The 20,036-nt window shown below is 45.7% G+C and overlaps 1 protein-coding gene across 1 annotated transcript; it reads left to right on the forward strand.

The window, feature by feature from the left end:
* Window positions 1–2,466: 2,466 nt before the first annotated feature.
* CCDC117 (coiled-coil domain containing 117) lies at window positions 2,467–17,744 on the forward strand. The gene is made up of 5 exons (XM_051973046.1): window positions 2,467–2,751; window positions 6,557–6,607; window positions 9,864–10,088; window positions 10,827–10,964; window positions 14,944–17,744. Exons 1-5 carry the CDS (start codon window positions 2,582–2,584, stop codon window positions 15,188–15,190), a joined length of 831 nt encoding a protein of 276 aa, XP_051829006.1. The 5' UTR covers window positions 2,467–2,581; the 3' UTR covers window positions 15,191–17,744.
* Window positions 17,745–20,036: the final 2,292 nt, after the last annotated feature.

Here is a 20,036-nt window from a genome sequence, read left to right on the forward strand (position 1 = left end):
GGAAAAAAAATGCTAATACAGGCGGCCTAGATGTGCCAGATCTAAATTAACTATATCATAAAACAGAGGTCATCAAAACCATTTGATACTGACTAAGAAATAGAGTAGTCGATCAGTGGAATAGATTAGGATCACAGGACAAAATAGTCAATAACTATAGCAATCTAGTGTTTGACAAACCCAAAGACCCCAGCTTTTGGGATAAGAACTCATTATTTGACAAAAACTGCTGGGGAAATTGGAAACTAGTATGGAAGAAATTAGAGCTTGACTCACACCTAACACTACATACCAAGATAAGATCTAAATGAGTTCATGATTTAGACATAAAGAGTGATATAATAAGCAAATTAGAAGATTATAGGATAATTTACTTCTCAGATCTGTGGAAAAGGAAAGAATTTGTGTCCAAAGAAGAACTGGGACTCATAATTGAACACCAGATAGATAATTTTGATTATATTAAATTAAAAAGGTTTTGTACAAATAAAACTAATGCAGACAAGATCAGAAGTGAAGCAATAAATTGGGAAATCATTTTTAATTTAAGGGTACTAATAAAAGCCTCATTTCTAAAATATATAGAGAATTGACTCAAATTTATAAGAATTCAAGCCATTCTCCAATTGATAAATGTTCAAAGGAGATGAACCATTTCTAATCATATGAAAAGATGCTCCAAATCACTATTGATCAGAGAAATGCAAATTAAGACAACTCTGAGATACCACTACACACCTCTCAGATCCGATAAGATGACAGGAAAAGATAATGACAAATGTTGGAGGGGATGTGGGAAAACAGGGATACTGATACATTGTTGCTGGAACTGTGAACAGATCCAGCCATTCTGGAGAGCAATTTGGAACTAGGCTCAAAGAGTTATCAAACTGTGCACACCCTTTGATCCAGCGGTGTTACTACGGGGACTTACGTCCCAAAGAGATCTTAAAGGAGGGAAAGGGACCTGTATGTGCCAGAATGTTTGTGGCAGCCCTGTTTGTAAGGGAAACTGGAAACTGAGTGGATGTCCATCAGTTGGACAAAATGCATAATTTATATAAATTATCCCTGCGTGTGTTTTGAAGATAAAAAGCTTTAAAATTAAAAAAAAAAAAAAAAGCGTACAGGACTTGTCAGGAAGGCCTGCGTTTAATCCTGCCTCAGACACTTAAGTGAGTGAGACTCTGTATAAGATACTTCATCTCCATCTGCCTCAGTTTCTTCATCTGTAAAATGGGGATAATAATAGTACATACTTCCCAGGCTGTTATAAGGATTAAATGAGACATTTTGGCATACAGGTAGCAGCTTAAATTCTTGTACCTTTCCTTCTTCCCCAACAAAGGAGAACAGTTATGTAAAATTTTATATAAATTATGCATTTTAAAATTTCCAGAACCTCCTGGAGTATCTCATTTGATTTTCACCACCTTGTGAGGGGAGTTGTGTTGTTAGCCCATTTTACAGATGAGGAGCCAGAGGCTCTGAGCCGTTTAATTACTCATCCCTAACCACAACCCAGAGCTTCCCAGGGTCATTTGACTGTAAGCTTCCAGAGGACAGGAACCGTCTTTTGCCTTTCTTTGTATCCCTAGTGCTTAGCATAGTACCTCGCATGTAGTAGGTGCTTAATAAATGCAGCAAGAAGATCCATCTTGAATTAAAGTTGGTTTCAGCTGGGTGAGCCTGGGCTACTCCCCCCTCTTCCATTTGTTTTCTCATCTGTCAAATGAGCAGGAGATGAGAATGGCAGATCTCCGGGTCTCTGCTGGGAAAACCTCAAAGGGCATCATGGGGAGCCGCAGAACCGCCTTAGGGGCTAGCATGGGATGGGCTGCTTAATACACGCTTATTGGCGGGCTGGCACATTGTAGGTGCCTAATAAGTGCTGACAGATCCGGAGTCAGCAGGCTAGAGAAGTTCCGCCCGAGGGCGACGAGATTTTATTATTGCTACTGTTATTCATTATTTTTATGGTGACTAGCGGGAGTCTAAAACCCGCTGACGGCCGTCCTGCCCCTTAGTGACCCCGGACTATTTGTCGCAGCTGTCTCGAAGGTCTCCTCCGCCAACGAAATCGCAGACGAAGCAACTAAGTATCCTTCCCTTTATTATGGCGGCCCGGCCTCAAAAGGCTAGCACCAGCGGGCCCACGCACGCGCCCTGCAGCGCGGCGGCCATTTTGGTGGTCCTTCTCGCGGGCTCCGGGGCTCCGACTACATTTCCCAGTACCCTCTTGGAGGCCGGTTGCGGAAAGGAGCGTCCCGGCGTGCCCCGGGAGAGCCCCAAGCGGAGGCTTCTAGAAGTCGTGACGCGCGCGCGGGGGGCGGGGACCGCTCGTGTCCGCGCCTGCGCTCGTGCCCGCTGCGCGCCTCAGAGGGGTCGGGGTCGGGCCGGGGCCGGGGTCGGGAGCGCGCCTGTGAGGAGGAGGAGAAGGAGGAGGAGGAGGAGGAGGAGGAGGAGGAAGAGAAGGAGGAGGAGAAGGAGCTGGAAGTGGAGGGAGATTAGGACGAGGAGGAGGAGGAAGAAGAGGAGGAGGAAGAAGGAGCGGCTTCTTGCCGCGGCCTGTCCGCCCGCCATGGCCGCGCTGGGTCGGCCCTTCCCGGGGCTGCCCCTCAGTCTGCAGGCGCCGTCGCAGCCCTCCTTCCACGGCCGCCCCTTCCCGGGCCCGGGGGCCCCCGGCCCTGTCGCCCCCGGCCCCGTCGCCCCCGGCCTGGCCGGCCAGCGGAGCCCCGCGCCCCGAGGCCGGTGAGTGGGGGGGCCCGGCGGGGGGTCCGGCTATGCGGAGGGAGGGGGGAGATGTGGGGAGGAGTCTCTGTCCTGCCCCTTCCTCACGCCCCCTCCGGCCGGCTTCCGGGAGCTCCCCGTCCCTGGGGCTGCCTCAGCCTCGGCTCCTCCCCGCCTTCTCACGGTCCAATGTCTACCTGTCTTCCCCATGCCTCATGTGCCTGGGGGTCCCCCATTCTCCCGGTCCGGTGTCTACCTAACTCTCCTTTGCTCATATCCCAGGAATCCCCCATTCTCACAGCTGTCTGTCTCCCCCATTCTTCATATCTCAGGAATCCCCCATTCTCACAGCTGTCTATCTGTCTCCCCCATTCTTCATGTCCCCGGGGGTCCCCCATTCTCACAGCTGTCTATCTGTCTCCCCCATTCTTCATGTCCCCGGGGGTCCCCCATTCTCACAGCTGTCTATCTGTCTCCCCCATTCTTCATGTCCCCGGGGGTCCCTCATTCTCACAGCTGTCTCCCTCATTCTTCATATCCCAGGAATCCCCCATTCTCACAGCTGTCTATCTGTCTCCCCCATTCTTCATGTCCCCGGGGGTCCCCCATTCTCACAGCTGTCTATCTGTCTCCCCCATTCTTCATGTCCCCGGGGGTCCCTCATTCTCACAGCTGTCTCCCTCATTCTTCATATCCCAGGAATCCCCCATTCTCACAGCTGTCTATCTGTCTCCCCCATTCTTCATGTCCCTGGGGGTCCCCCATTCTCGCAGCTACCTGTCTCCCCCATTCTCTCGGTCCAATGTCTACCTGTCTCCCTTTTTCCTCATGTCCCCAGGGGTCCCCATTCTCACAGCTGTCTATCTATCTCCCCCATTCTTCATGTCCCCGGGGGTCCCCATTCTCACAGCTGTCTGTCTCCCCCATTCTTCATGTCCCCAGGGGTCCCCATTCTCAAGCTCCCAGGGCCTCCTTACTGCTCTCCCTTTCCCTGGAAGGGGGTGTTCTGTCTCCTTTTCCTTCTGGCCAAGAGTCTTCTTGCCCCTCCCTCCCAGGCTTGGTCTGTCACCTGGTTGTCCCTTCCTCCTGCCAATCATCACCCATCTACACTGTCTGTACCTGTGTGCATACAGTTGTCCCCCCGCATGCATACCATGCACAGTTATCCCCCCTGCCTGCCCACCGTGCATACAGCTGGTGTCCCCTGCGTGCATACGTTTGCTGGCCTGCTGAGTGGCCCCCACCAGGCCGAGCTCTGGAGACCCCTGTCTGCCTTGTGCCTTTCCTTGGCCCTGGGCCTGCCTCACAGGAGGCATTTCCCCTCACCGGCCCTTCTCGGCCTCCCTCAGTCTCCTTCTATTCACCAAGAAGAGGCGTCTGTGTCCTGCTCCCCACCTCCCCCCCGCCCCCAGCAGTAACCTCTGCCCTGATTGGGCCTCCTCCTTTGGGAGCTTCCAGAATCAGACGGGCCGGGCCAGGGCCTTAGGCCGGGGATACCAGAAGGAGCCAGCCCAGCTGGCCCCACGAGATGCTGTTCTAGGGCCTGGAGTCCCTGCATCTCTTACTTCTCTCTGGGTTGGTCCCAGCCCCCCATGTGCAGGCTGCTGGAGGCTCTGCTGGGTGGGGTCTCCGACTTGGGTAGGCAGTGTTCAGGTTCCCACCTCCGTTGGCTTGAGTCCTCCTGGTCTCCCAGCTCCAGCCTCTCGGGGACCCTGGGAAGGGGGACCTGAGCCACCGGTACCTCCCTGCTGTGGGAGACAGGGGCTAGACCCGGCTTATGGATCAGCTTGTACCCGTGGGAAACCCGGGTCCCCTCCCCGACAGATTGGATGCTTCCAGACCTCAGGGCCTTGAACTCCAGGGCCAGTAACGGGCTGCGTGCATAGGTTTGAAAAACTCTCGTTTCCCCTGCAGCCTCCCTGAGGTGCAGGAACACTCAGTGCAGCCCTTCTGTGGCAGGTGAACATTTGTAAAACACGTGGCCAAATCAAATGGGATCTGATCCTCCCGATTGCCCTGGGAGCAAGAGCTGTTAGCCCGGCTTACGGAGCTTCTGCGGCTTCCTGGGCCTCCCTTGGCTGGGAAGCAGCTGGGATGGAAGTGAGAGCTTCCTGGGCCCTCCCTGAGCCCCTTCTCTGCAGTGCTCTTTAAGCGCTCCCTCGAGGCTCCTGGCTCTATCTTCCCTTCCCCGGGCCCCCCTGCCTCTCATCACCTTTTATGTGGCCCTCCTCCCGCCTCTCCTGCATCTGGTCTCCCTTAGAACTAGAAGAACACGAGCTGTAAAGTGACCAGGGACCTTACAAGTCACCTGGTCCGGCCTCCGTGTTTGACAGGCTAGGGAAGTAACTTGTGCGAGGTACCGGGGGTCAGGTAGCCAGGATCAGAGTGTTCCGGGCTCTGCTCAGAGTGGGAGTCCCTCTCCTGATGAAGATGGTCAGTGGTTTCCTCCTGCTTGTTGAAAGGATATAAGCTTCTTGGTCTGGCGTGACATTCAAGGCCCATTTCATAAGGCTTGACTTCCCCTGCTTTAGTCAGACTGGACAGGTCATTGTTTCCAGGCTTTTGCCTCTGGCCTCCTCATCCCACATGGACCTCCCCCATCTCCCCATCAAACACCATCCTGGGGTGCTTTTCTTGTAGCCCCTCTGCAACCTCTTCCCTGATTTCTCATGGCTCCTCTGCTTCCCTGGAAGTCCTCTGTCCCTCCCGGGAATCTCTCTGACTCCCGACTCTCAGGAAGCCCTTCCATATGCAGGCGCTAGACAGATGGGCAGATACAAAGATGGAAAGTAATGGTTGTCAGAGTTTTCTGGAGAGAAGGTTGTGTGGGACAAAATAACAGGAATAATCTTTACAGAGTACCCTAAGGTTTGCAAAGTGCTTTTAAAAATACCTCATTTTATTCTGGGAGGTGATTCTCTCCCATTTTACAGATGAGGAAACTGAGGTAGAAGTCAGTTCAGTGTCCTATTCTGTAAAATATGGATCACCTCCCAAGGTTATTGTGATGGCAAATGAGGTGATATTTGTGAAGCACCTAGCAAATTTTAAAGCGTACAAATAGTGACTATACTATTTCTGCCCAAGATCATCCAGCTAGGATGTTTCTGAGAGTGGATTTGAACTTGGGTCTTCTTGACTCCAAGTTCCACTCTCTACTGTAGCACCTGGCTGCCTCTGCATCTCTCACACACACACACACACAAACAGATGCACATCCGCTTACATGCAGTAGGGACAAAATCCTTTTTGTTGATTAAATGCAGAAAGTAAACAGCATATCATACCCTTTTGGCTTGGCTTGCACACTCTGTGAGGTGTTTGATTAGATAAGTATAACCCAGGGCAGCCCGAGATAAGGAGGAAGAAACACTTTCGCTTTTTCTAGCCTGTATTAGCGTTGTTCATGTGCTCCTTCTATCCCTTCTTCTCCCACCTCCCATTAGATTGAGTTCTTTGAGGGCAGCCTCTCATTTACTATCTTATCTCCAGTCCCTCATTAGGGCCTTTCTCAGATTGGAGCTTGGATTGCCCCAAGGGCCCCTGATGACCAGGAATCTTCTCCAAGGAGGAATTCTAATAATATGGAGACAGATGGAATAAAATGCACATCTCAGCCCACAGGGAGGGAAGGAACCAGAGCCGGACAAAATACAAAAGCGCCTGGGATTTGAAAACTTTTTCATCTACTATGTAGATGCCCTGTTTCCTATAAGCACCCAAATATTCGGTGAAAAGCTATCATGCTTTAATTTCCCACAATGTGTAAAAGGTTATTTAATTAAAAGGATTTTTCCCAATTAATGAATTTTTCTTCTATTGACAGAATCTCAGTCCGCTATAGAAAGAAACACAAGCGAGAAGAAGAAGATGATAGGTGAGTTCCTTTTCATTTCTACAACTGAATGTTAATTTAAATTGGATTTTTTTCCCTCCTGACTTACTGGCAGCTTGATAGGCCTTTTTTTTTTTTTTTTTTTTTTGGTATCTATTTGGGATTCTTGGTCATAGAATTTTAGTGTTGGAACGAGCTCTAAGGTGCTTTCTAAATAGCCCACCCTTCCCATTTTCTGGTGAAGAAACTGAGTCAAAGAAGTAATGTCCCCTGGTCTTCAGCTCTCTGTATTAGCTTCATAGAATTTCTCTTCCTTGTATCATCTTTGTGAAATAAAGGTTAACATAGCCCCTCTAGTTTAGAGGCATCAAGGTGGACACAAAATTGCAAGAGTATAGATCAGAGCCATGTCAGGAGAAGCTGTTTGGCACCATGCTGCCTGAGAGGGTGAAGCTCAGGCCCAGCATGGAGCCGCTTCCCTAGGCTTTAAGCTTAATGGTCAGCTTTCAGTTCCATATGAAGAATAAACTTCCCAAACCAGGCAGGGGAGGATAGTGGAGAGATGGCTAGACTTGCATTCAGGAGGCTGCATTTAAATTCTGCCTCTCACCCTAACTGTGAAGGCGCTGTTGAGCTATTAATTAGGATAGGAGCAAAATTGCAGTTCCTTAGTGCTTTAAGGATGTGCAAAGATAACCTTGAAAGAGAAAAACTCTCAGTGAGGCTTTGGAACTTGAGAGAAGGGTAAGTGTCTTCTTGCCTTCCCCCAGAGTTAATTAATTAATTAATAAGGGACTGTGGCAGGATTTGAACAGATCTTGTCCAGATTTTGAATCCAGCCCTGCCTGGAGCGTTTAGGGGAGAGTCTAGGGAAGAATGGCTTCCCTATTAGATGTGCTCCATTAAGTGGTACTCCCCATTGCCTTTTCTGGTAGCCTTCTCAATCTTGGTCAAAAAGCAGGAATTTTCCCTGGGAAAACTCGATGTTATTTTGTCACTAGGAACAGGGAGTGATATAAGCCAAGAATGTATATGTCTGACCAGAGGGCTGGATCTCCTAAGGCCTTGTCCTAGCTTTGCTGGTCTGTGCCCGGGTGAAGGAAGCCCCTAGAGTATGGAAGTCCTGTCTCTTAATGTTGTCCAACTCCTGACTGAACATTATGTGCATGGTTTTTGTAAATACCACCTTGGTGTGATGCCTTAGCCCAAGAACAGGAACAAGATAATTCCCTTAGGTTGTAAAGGGAATGTCCCCTAAAGCAGAAAAAAGTGCCCAACTCCCCCCTTCCTCCCACATCGGAGATCAACCATATAAGCCCAGATGGCAGCCTTCTGACTTCATGGAAAGAAACAATAAAGTCACATTACTAACACCTGGGAAGTTTAGAACATAGACTCATGAAGAAGGCGTTCACTGCCACCAAAGAACAGGAAGAGGTTGTCTTGCTGTCCGGCAGGATGGTCCCGGACTTTTGTACTGCAGTGGCAGGGGGCCAGAGAGAGCCTCGTTAGCTAACAGTTTGCAGGTACTCTGGGCACAAGGTAACACCCCCCACTTGGGTGCCATGTCAGTGAGACACGAATCGTACTCCCTTTGTGACAGGGTTACCTAGTTGATTAAGGGGGGAATGCTATAGATAGACTTTTCCTAGCTTTTACTCAAGTATTTGACAAAGAAACTGCTACTGTTGTTTTGGAGAAAATGAGCGCGCTGGGCATTAGGATTATGGAGGAGATGCATTCAGAACTGGTGGAGTGGCTCCTCCAATGGGGAAGCCGAGGGACTGTGCCGGGCCCTGGGATGAAGGTGGAGATGGCACGCTCATCACATTAGCAGGGGCACAAGTGTAAGGTTCTGGTTAGCTTTCTGGAGATCTTGGGACCAGCCTTCGTTTCAGTTGAGTAATCACTACAAGAATAGCCAGGGATAAAGTCCAAAGGCCTTTATTGTCTCCTTCACACTCTGTCTCCTTCACTTGGGGCCTGGCCAGCTTTCTGGAGGCCCTTCAGATGAGCCTTGGTCTCACTGGGGGAAGCAGGAGGAGGACAGCCTCCCACCAGGAGGCTGATGAAGATGGAATGTCTCTCTTGAGTCCAAGGCTTGAGCTCCAGCCTCCAGTCCTCTGCCTGAGTCTGTCTCCCAATCTCTCTCTAGGTCTGACTGACCTCTTAAATACTCTATTACAATTAAATCCATTCATCATCCTGAGTATAAGCCAATCATTATATCACTAGGGAACCATTATTTGTTGTAAGATTAAATCAATCCTACTGAACTAGAGAACTCACAGGCTAAACTAGATAACCATTGTCTTTATCAATTCCTCTGAGGTAACACCTTGTAAGAATCCTTGTTTCAAGTAGACTTCTCCAGAGTTCTGGCCCCATTACACAAAAGCTGCAATGACATAGCATGGGGCTGGATCTAATAAAATGAAATTCACTTGCATCTATTTAACCTCTATCAGATTGCTTGATGGGGAGGTAAGGGAGAGAGGGAGAAAAATAGGTAACACGAGGTTTCACAAAAATGAATATTGAAAACTATACATGTATTTGGAAAAATTATTGAAACAAAATAAGTGGAAAAAGGCAGCCCCGAAAGCCAACCTAATATAATCTTGGACTGTGTTGAAATGGGCAGGGAGGGGTTCTAGGAACGAAGCAGAAGATCTGTTCCATCTGTACTCTGTCCTGGCCAAATTACATCTCTCACTTGTATCCTGTTTTGGACACTGTAGTCTAAGGATGTTGTTGATAAGATGAAACGTGACCAGAGGAGAGAGCCTTTAGTCCATACCATGGGAGAGCTGGTGGAAGGAATGTGGATTTTGCAGTCTGGACAAGTGTAATGGTCAGAAAGAGTATGGTGGCTGTCTGCAAATAATTGAAGGGCTCTCAGAAGCAAGACTTAATCTGTTTGGCTGACAGGGCCGAACCTGGAGCATTCAGGCTTGCTATCAGAAAAGGCTTCTACAGCAAGAGCTGTCTCTGGACAACTGCAGGAGAGGTGATGGTCGTTCATCAGAGTTCTCTGACAGAGGCGCTTCCTAGAGTGGGGCGTCCCTTGTGGGCCAGCCTTGGGCCTGAGGGCCTAGTTTGGGATCGCCAAATATGCTTTTGTGGCTTTAGTGATGAAAAAGGCAGGTGCTCAGCATATAAAGGGGCTCAGAGCTATTGTCCTTATCCTGCTGTCCATGAGGGCTTTCTCCTATTTGTTCCAAATCTGAGAAGTTTCTCTTTGAATTGTAACAAGCTCTAAAATGTCCTGATTTAATGAATAACTTTATTTTTCCAGTTGCCCTCTCAGAAAGAAGAGACTGACAGAACCTGCGCTCTGTGCCAGTCCTGGTGACTGGCTCCTGCCTGCCCATCAGGGCATAGAGAGTCCCGAGGCAAGTGAGTGCAGGGCTGGCCTCTCTGCATCCGGAATGTTCGATGTTCTCTGTGAGGAAATGGATCAGACAACAGGAGAGCAGCAGTGTGAGGCTGCCCGAAGGAAGCTTCAGGAGATCGAAGACAGGTAAAGAGGGCTTGTGCGGGCTGCTGGAAGGGCACCACGCTCCTGGTGCTGACCCTGCTGCTCCAGGAGGGCTCATCCCTCCTCTTCAGGCTTGGGAGCTTAAATTATTAAAAATTAATTAAGAATTAAATTATTAAGAAATAGGAAGCACATTTTAATTCTTTAAAGTCAAGCCAAAAGGGTGTGATATGCTGTTTACTTTCTGTATTTAATCAAGAAAAAGGATTTTGCCCCTACTGTATGTAAGGAGCTCTGAGGGATATACACTTTACTGTCAAATAGAATAATTGTTTGTTTTTTTACTAAGCCTTTTTGATATACTAATTTAAAAAAAAATTAGTATTTTTCCTCGTTACTTCTAAAAATAATTTTAAACATTTATTTTAAATTTTTTTCTAAATTTTCTCTTCTTTCTTTCTCTTCCTCCTTTCCCTCTTTCTGAAATGCTGATTGAACAATGTTTTTGTTTGTATACCACTTTCTTCTTTCAGTTACAGGCTATCCCTTTCATTTATTGCTTTTCTTTTCTTTCTTTTGAGGCAGAGTTAAGTGACGTGCCCAAAGTTACACAGCTAGTAAATGTGTTTCAACTGCAAGGCTGATACTTTATCCTGGTGCTACCCAGCTGCCTGCATTTATCACTTTTCCTAATCCTTCCCCAGGTTTGGTAGATTCATCAGTTTGATTAGTAATGAAATGTCCCTTTCTTTGCCTCTCCTGCTTTCTTGATTTATTCAGGATAATTGATGAAGATGAAGAAGTTGAAGCTGACAGACGCATCAGTGACCTGCCCAGTCTTGTGCTATCGGACACTCTAAAGACAAGCCTGAAGAGTGGCTTTGATGAAGTCCTCACAAAGAAAATCATCGAGTCCATGTAAGTTCTCTTTGAAGGCTTCCATTTGTCTCTTGCTATAAAAGAATAAGAGTCTTGTACTTTATTTCTCATTCTTTTTCAGTGATGGTGGAGAAAGTTGAAGGGAAATAGGGTACATTTTTGCTGATTGAAAGAAAATTTTAATTTTAAAAATTATCTCTGTGGGAGACACAAGAGGTAAGGACAAATTTCATCCTTGTCAGAACTATTTGTAGAAATTTCCCTGCCCTGCCCTGCCCTGCCTTCTTCTTGAGTCCGAAACCTAATACTGAGAAACAGTTACTACATTTGTCTCTTGGTGGTTATTAAGTAATTTGTTCTGGGTGCTGGATGCAGTTCTGGAGGTCTGTTATCTCTCTTGTCCTTCTGGCAGCTCTTCTTCACCCAGATAGATAGGAAGTTACCAGGTACTTATCATTCCAGTGTAAAAGCCATCCTAAGCCCAGGTCAAAAACAATACCCTGATGCATTATTGGGATTACATATGCATAGTGATGCCCTATCGGATCAGAAGGATACTCTCCTGAGTTGTTGCTTGTTCATTTCATTCTTTTTTAGTGTTTCAAACACATAGTACAGTAGCTGGCAAATAGGAGGTTCTTAATAAATGCTTATTAATTGATTGAGTTTACTTCAGATATGATTAAAATCTTTTAAAATGTTCTGTCTTTTCAGTAATCGCAGATATCATTTCCAAAATACACTTTGATAGTTTCTCACACCCTTAAGTTAAAATAGTTCTGAAAAGGATGAAATTTGTCCTTATCTCCTTTATGCCTCCTGCAGAGATAATTTTTTCAATTAAATTTTTTTCAATCAGAAAAAATGTACATTATCTTCCTTCAACTTTCTACACCATCATTGAAAAAGAAGAGGAAATAAAACCTTTATTGCAAACATAGAATAAACAGAACATATTTTGGCATTGGCCATTTTCTCCCCCCAAAATATGTCTCATTCTGTTCTGTGAGTATCTTACTTTGCTGTGGGAAGATGAGCAGTATGTTTCACAATTAGTTCTCCAGAATCATTAGTTTTTACACTTAAGTCTTTCAAAGTTGCTTGTCCTTTTTTGTCATTGTATAAATTCTGGTTCTTCTCACTTCATTCTCCATCAGTTCATACAAATCTTCCCAGGTTTCTCTGAAACCATCCCTTTGTCACACTTATTCTAGCAATTAGAACTAATTCAGCTTTTTCCTAATGGACCCCCCCTCCCCCAATATTCATTCTTTGTCCCCTCAAAAAGAGCTATATGAATATCCTTAGAATTTGTTTAGATTAGGACTAACTCCTCTCTTAATTTATCTTTCCTCTAATTCTTCCTTTCCCTTTTTCCTTCAAGGCATAACAGAACTACTTCTGGATTTTCTGTCTAAATAACTTTATGTAACCTCTAATATTTCAAAAGGAACACATATATCCTCTCCTTTCACCAAAATATAAGCAATTTATCCTTGTTTAACGTAGTTTCTTAGTTTGTTCATTTTGACCTTTTTATATTTCTCTTGATTCCTATGTTTGTGTTTTTTTCCAGGAGTGGTTAGGAGTTCATTAAGGTCCATTTTTTTCCCATGTAGAACTATAATATGTCTTTTTAACAGAAAAACAAGCTATTCTTGGTTATAAAGCTATATCTTTTGTTTTTTGGACTGTTGTATTCCAAGCTCTGTACTCCTTCATAGTGGTTGCTACTAAATTGTGTGTGGTCCTGACTATGGCTTCTTAGTATGTGTGATTTTTAGGATGCTTGTTGCTTAGAGGAGATTTTACCTATTGTAGAAGTTTTTAATTCCTTTTCCAATTTCTTCTGTAGCTTTCATTTTTTCTTTCAGTTTTTTTTTCCTAGAGCTCTCATTTATAAACACATTTTTTATTCTTTTAAAGTCCATGTTTTATCTTTTCCAGCAATTCTAGTTGAATTTGTGTCCAAGCTTTGTTTTTCTTTGAGATTTTATAGATATTTTGGAGTCATTCTCTTCTGGGTTCGTTTCTTAAGCATCCTGTTGCCATAACAGCTTGTTATGATAAGATTATTTTGTTTGTATTTCCTGAATTCAGACTTGATATTAGAGCCAGACTCTGTACGGTTCTGGAGAGAAGGCCTGATCTGATCCTGCTGTTATTTTGATGGACTATTAGATCTTATATTATTCCATGCCCTAAGGGACAGCTTATTTGGGGTCTGGCAAACTTTCAATGCTCACAAAGTGGTCTGAGCCAGGACACAGTCTGATCACTGCCCCCTGGTCCGAATTCTGCCAATTGCAGCAGATTTGCCTTATGGGCTTTGCTTCAGAGATTCAGTAGATTTCTGTTGAACTCAGCCCTTATTAGCCAGCTGAGAAGCTCTGCTCTTTCACAGGGACAGAACTGCAGGCTTTCTCCTTGGTTTGGAGTTCTTGTCCTGATTGTTATGCTGTAGGCTTCCAACTGAGCTGGAGGCTAAAATGAGACCCGGCTCTGCTGCTGGTTTCTTGTTCAGAACATAGTCTTGACGGGTGACTGGTCTCTCCAACCTGGAAGCAACTCCCTGGCCTCAAATCCCCTCCTCAGTCCAGCCCCAGCCTTGTCACTTGGAACTTGGTAGTGAGCAACAGAACCACCTGTTGGAACCTGTTTCTGCATTGTGCAAGGTTTAAGCTTCTCTGTGCTGTATCTGAGACGTTTCTTCCAGGTACACTCTTAGCCAAATCCTGTATTGGTGTTCTTAGACCTCTCTATCTCCTTCTGCTGACTTTAGCTGAGAAAATGACTCGCTGTGATATTTTCCCCCCTTGGATTTCCTGATGAGATTTTGGTCTGGTGTGTTTTCTAGATATGTTTGAAGAGATTTTTTTTTTGGGTGGAGCTCACTATATAGCCTTTCTGTTTCTCCACCATCTTGGCTCCTCTGACACACAATTCTAACAGATTTAGGTGACCTTTTCCCAGATAAAGAAAGGGTGTGAAACGTGCAGAAATGTTTGTGGCAACCCTTTTTGTAGTAGCAAGAAACTGGAGACTAAGGGGATGCCCATCAGTTGGAGAATGGCTGAATAAGTTGTGGCATATGAATGTTATAGAATATTAGTGTTCTGTAAGAAACAATAAGCAGGGGCAGCTAGATGGCGCAGTGGATAGAACACCAGCCCTGAAGTCAGGAGGACCTGAGTTCAAATCTGGCCTCAGACACTTAACACTTCCTAGTTGTGTGAGCCTGGGCAATCACTTAACCCCAGTTGCCTCAGTAAAAAGAAAAAAAGAGAAAAAAAAAAAGAAACAGTAAGTAGGATGATTGTAGAGAAGCCTGGAGAGATGAACTGATACTAAGTGAAATGAGCAGAAATGAGGGCATCATTGTACACGGCAGGAACAAGATTATTTGATGATCAATTCTGATGGACGTGGCTCTCTTCAACAATGAGATGATTCAGACCAGTTCCAATTGTTTAATGATGAAGAGAGCTATTTACAGGCAGAGAGACACTATGGGAACTGAGTGTGGACCACAACATAGCATTTTCATTTTTCCTGTTGTTGTTTGCTTGTGTTTTATTTTATTTCTCATTTTTTTCCAGTTTGATTTGATTTTTCTTGTGCAGCAAAATAATTATATGAATATGTATGCCTATTTTAAGAAAAGGATATGAATAATGAGGATCTGCTAGAGGGAGAGGCAGATTCTCCTGAATCCTTCTCGATTCTCCCTCCCTCTGTAACTACCTCATTATACTCATACATATTGACTTTCCTGATAGAACTTCAGCTCCTCGAGGGCAGGGTCTCTCATTTTTGTCTCTGTATTCCCAGCCTCCATGGTGCCTGGCACAGAGGTGTGCTTAAAAATGCTTCTTAGTTGGTTATCATGCCAGCGATTCTCTCTTCCAATTACTTTGATTTTCAGGCGTAAGGTTTAGGTAGGAAACGTTAGCATATGTGCCGTGACTCCATTTATCAGGCGCTTTAGTTACAAACTATATTTCATTTCATTTCTTAGGAGCCGTCCTTCCATGGAGTTGGTCCTCTGGAAACCTCTTCCGGAACTCCTTCCGGATAAGCCAAAGCCTTCACCTTGTGCTAAGAACTACGAAGAAAAGTCTGGAAGGGACCAAAGTAAGCACACGGGAGCTGGCGCTGCTTTCCACCAACAGACTGAGCTCTTTTCTGAACCCCAGCAAATAGGGGTCCCTCTCTACAGTAGCCTAGACGCAGCCGGCTGCACAGAGGAAGAGATGGAACTTTAGAAAATCGGTTCAAAAATCTTGTGTGAAATTCTCGAAGGCTCTTTTGTTGGTTGTGTAAGCCTCTTAGCCTAAGGACTTGAAAGTTGTATGTGGGGTATAATATCTCTACCTGTGATTTATAAAAAAAAAAAAATCTTGATTTGGGCAGCTTCTTACTGGATTCAGCATCTTCCCAAGGAAGCTTCTCTTTGGAGTAAGCTGTCTTCTAGGAGGCTTATTGGGAATGTCAAATCACTGCCTGTGGGAAAAAGTTAGAGGAATTGGATGTCAGGTGTTGGGTCACCCTTCATATCATCTTCTGAACATTAAAAGCTTTTGGGAGAAAGCTCTCCTTGAGATGTTCAGAAAACAAATCAGGAGAGAGAGGTTTGGCTGTTAAGACACAGACTCGGTCTTGGCAGGAGTGAATTCAGTTTACATCCATTTCTAGTGAATTAGTGGGAAGAAGGTAAACTGTCAGAACCTCTTGGTCAAGAGCACCAGGGGTTGGAGAGCTTGTGTGCTTGCTGCTCATGGTCTGCTCGCTGGAGTTTCTGCCATTTCTAAAGGGGCTCAACTTTTTGCCTCCGAAGAGCAGTGCAAGGCAGAGAAGGCCTTGGAAGGCTCTACACCTGGTGCTGCTATTATTATTCTGCCTCAGTTTGCTGTACCTAATTGATAAAGCTTGGTGTTTCAGTGATATTTCCAGCCTACTTCGTGTTGGATGGTATAAGTGCTTTGAGTTGAACTTTGATGGTTTAAGAGTGTAGCTCGTGTAAATTTGGCGATAGAATGACATCCTTTAGGCAATCCTGAGAAAGTGTTTTCTTTCTGCTAAATCCAGAGCTGAGGGCATATGAGAAAGGACCTTTGCTTTAGCCAGAGGCCTTGATAGGGCTAGATTTAGAAGCCCAGGGTTGAGTTGATGATCTGAGCTGGCAGAGGGCCTCTGTTGGGATATACAGAACTAGCCTGTTGGCTCGGTGCTCTGCCTATTACAATGACCTCACACTTGATAATTCTCCTGCCATTAGGGAACCATCTGAGCTTCTGCATTGGAGACGTGGAGATCGAGGGTTTGGTTCTCTCAGGAGGGGCTAGCCCAGAGAGCAGTTGGTCCCTCAGTCCCTCGACTAAGAAAAAAGTTTTGTGCAAAGGTCTTTCCATGCCACAGGTTGGGACTGACTTGGCAGAACCCTCCCCCTTTGTAGCAGTCTGATCATCCAGATAGGAAGCTTTGTGTCCATAGAGCGGGTTCCAGGACTCGACTCCCTCGCCTTGTCGAAGCTCTCGCTGAAGTCTCTGGCCTCGGAGAAGGCCAGCCTGCCACTGGGTCTGGTTCTGCTCTTGCCTCTGTTGCTTTGGCTTTCACTATTTCTGCCTGTATAGTCAGGAAAAATAAATGTAATGTTTAATATTTAAACTATTTAATGTCTATACAGGAAAAAGCTATTCACATTTCAAACCAGTATTGAAGCCAGATGGAAACCAGCTAATCATTTCTTATTCTTGGACTTGGAGCTGAATGTAAAGTGTCCTTAGAAATGTGCCCCGTCTTGTTCCTCTCTTTTGGAGGCTGGCTGACCCTGCTCAAGTCATGGGAACTGGCCAGCTCCAGCCCCAGTGTCATTCTTTCCTGGGACCAACGTGTAAATGGTGTAACTGAAAAGATGGTTGGAGTGCAGAGTACTCTAGGGGGGTAGCAAGAGGACTAACGGGCGACATCCCAGAAGTTGGGGTGAGCTCCGGTGGGAGGGAGGGCAGAAAATGCGAAGCAGGCTCCCACACCAGGGGCTCCCCTTCATGGTTGAGCAGAAGCACGCTGGTGGGTGTGCGGCTCTGAAAGAGAAGGTCTCTGACCTGGGGAGCCTCGGGAAACTTGGGGTCGGGGAGAGTTATGACTCTCAGACCCGTTTATTTCTGCAGAGAACTAAGTATTTCATGTTCCTTTCTGGGCTTTCATTCTCTCGCTTGTATTGATGACAGACATTGTTCCTTCTTCACCCCCTTTGGTGCTGACTTCTCTGAGCCATCTCCTTGGCTCTTACTTTGCCTCAGCATTTTTTTTCTTTTTCTTTTTTTTTTTTTTTTTTGGTAGCATCACGCTTCAGCTTTTTGAAAGGCCTTAGGGGTTTCCTAGTGAGTTAACTTGTATATTTTGTTTCATCTGGATCCTGCAGCATGGACCAGGAGTCAGTGAGCATTGGAATTGTGAGGAGGGGACTTTTACCTGAAAAGGGACCTCCACAAAGCAAATGTTGATTTTCTGCAAGTTCTGACCTAAGGTGAAGGGTTTTTGATTACTGCCAAACAAGTGAGGTCAACTCTCACAAACTTGGTCGAAGACGAGAAAGAATTGCTTTCCGTCCTTGGAAAAGGGGGAGAGCAAGAGCTATTACAAATGAATGTCGATGCGCAAACTTCACTTGTTAATTTGGGCTTTGTTAGTAACTGGGGACGTGAATGATCTACCAGAGAAATACTGGAAGTTGTTGGCTGTTTTATTTCAAATGAAAATCTGGTCTGTCTGTATGTCATAGTTTTCAATAAATCTTAAGTGTTTTGGATTCTTTAAGATGACTGTGACCCATTTCTCTAATTCCGAGGTTAGTTGTTAGCTTAGAAAAACCTGACCTCTTGGGAATTCCCATCCCTAGACAGACGAAGGGTCGGGTCCCAAATCTCCTTTTAGTTGGTCACAGGGAAGACATTTTTAAAGGATGCAAATTGGTTCAATTGCTTTTAAAACCGTTAGGTTTAAGATAACCATCCATGATGGCTAAAAGATTCCATTAGAAATACATACACGGAAAACTTCTATCAGCCTCATGGAGTAAGAGGGGAATTTTTCCAACTCTCATCCATTCGATACATACTTAGAGGAATTTCTGTTTTTCCCAAATCCAAATAAATCTCTTTCTCTTTCTTTTGCTCATTTTCCTGTTTCACTGATCTTTAGATGGAATTGATCTCTTTAGGAGTCCTAACACGGGACAGTGGAGAGTATTGACCTTGAGGTCAGGAGTGCCTGAGAGAATGAATGAATGAATGAATGAATGAATAATAGTTTACTGAGGGCCCACTGAGCACTGGTCTAAATGCTAGGTATACAGATTGAAGTGGGATTCAGTTCTTACACTCTCTTTCAAATGGGGTCTTTAAAGGTAGAAGTGAATTGGATGGATGCAGAACCTCCACAACCTCCTCCTTCCTTGTCTACTGCCAAAGTGACCCTGGCTAGTCTTACTCCACCCCCTCATACTTCCCACAGTTCTCTGTGGACACCAATTATCGAGCCAGCACAGGATAGTGGGAAGGGCCATTTTCCAAGCATAGGGTTATAGAGTATTGTCCATCCGTAGTTAGCTTTAAGCGCTCAGTAGTCAGACCTCAGTGCATGGACTCAAGAGTTTCAGCCCTCTACATTTAATTTATTTTTAATACGCATTGCTTTACGCATCGTGTTGCGAGAGAAATCAAAAACAAAAGGAAAAAGCCATGGGAGAAAAAAACAAAAAGAAGGGAACGTAGCATGTGAAGCTGGCTTGCCTGCTTGGGGTGGGTTGGCCCATTGCAGACCCTACCTCACTTCTAGCTCTGTGATCCTGGACACGTCTCCCTGAACCTCTGTAAAAGGTTTGTAACAGCCCCTCCCTCCTTTCTTCCTTCTCTCTCCTTCCTCCCCCCCAGGGTGGTTGGGAGGATCAAATGAGATGAATGTGGGCAGGAGACTCTTAATCCATGGAGGGACTGGGGTCATTTTTTGGGGCCCCGAATCCATTGGGCAGTCAGTCTGGATGGGCCCTTCTCAGAATCATGTTTATACCTGAACAAAATAAAATATGTGGGATTGTAAGAGAAGCCAGTTACATCTAAGTGATCCAATTTAAAACAAGCAAATAAAAAATAAGCAGATGATGCAAGGTTCTTTAGTGCATCAGGGCACTAGGGGGCAGCGTGGTCAGCCTCAGGAGGGCTTTGGAAAAGGAACAGCTGAGATTGAGCCGCCTTGAGATGGAATGGGATCCAAGACTCCACAACGGGCCGTGCTGGGACCCCCCTGCACCCCCCCCCCCCGTTTCAGACAAAGTGGCCCCAGAATTGGGCACGGCATTAGTGTCCTTCCAGGAGGTTGGTTTGTTGAGGGCGAATGCTTCATTTTTGTCATTATCTGAGTAGCTGGTAATGCAGTGGTGGGAGGGTCAGCCTTGGAGTCAGGAAGACCTAGTTCAAATCCAACCTCGAAACTCTACCTGTGTAACCCTGAACAAGTCGCTCCATCTCTGCCTATTTCAGTCTCCCCATCTGTAAAATGGGGATAATAATAGCATCACCCTCCCACGACTGTGAGAATCGAATGAGGTAACATGGTCAAATACTCTGCAAAGCTGTCGGACCCTATGGAGATGCTATTGTAGCTGGAATGACCAGAAGCCTCCTGAGTCTGTTCCCTCTGCAGTGGGCCAGAAAGGAGGCCATCGAGCCTGAGCTCCAACATCTCCAGGAAGGGGGAGCCTGCCCGGCCCACTTTGCTAGGAAAACATTCGAGCAACCGACCCACTGCTCCCCTTTTTGTTATGAAATCGTATTACAGATCTGAATCTTTCCAGTCCTGGAGGCTGTGATCAAGTCATCCCCACTTACCAAGTCATTCCTTATTCTCCCCTCTATCCCTCCCCCCAAAAAAAATCATTAGGGAAACCCCCTCACTTAAGGAGAGAAAAAACCTTGTCGTTCCTCCCTTTGCACAATAAGCATTTAACGCCATCTTGTAAGTTGGTCGTAATATCCCATTTGAATATTGGGTATTTCTGTTTCAAACAGGCTTTGAAACAACCAGGTGTCCTAAAGCTAAAACTCAATTCTT

Source organism: Antechinus flavipes, chromosome 1 (assembly GCF_016432865.1).
Source record: "Antechinus flavipes isolate AdamAnt ecotype Samford, QLD, Australia chromosome 1, AdamAnt_v2, whole genome shotgun sequence".
Lineage (NCBI taxonomy): Eukaryota > Metazoa > Chordata > Mammalia > Dasyuromorphia > Dasyuridae > Antechinus > Antechinus flavipes.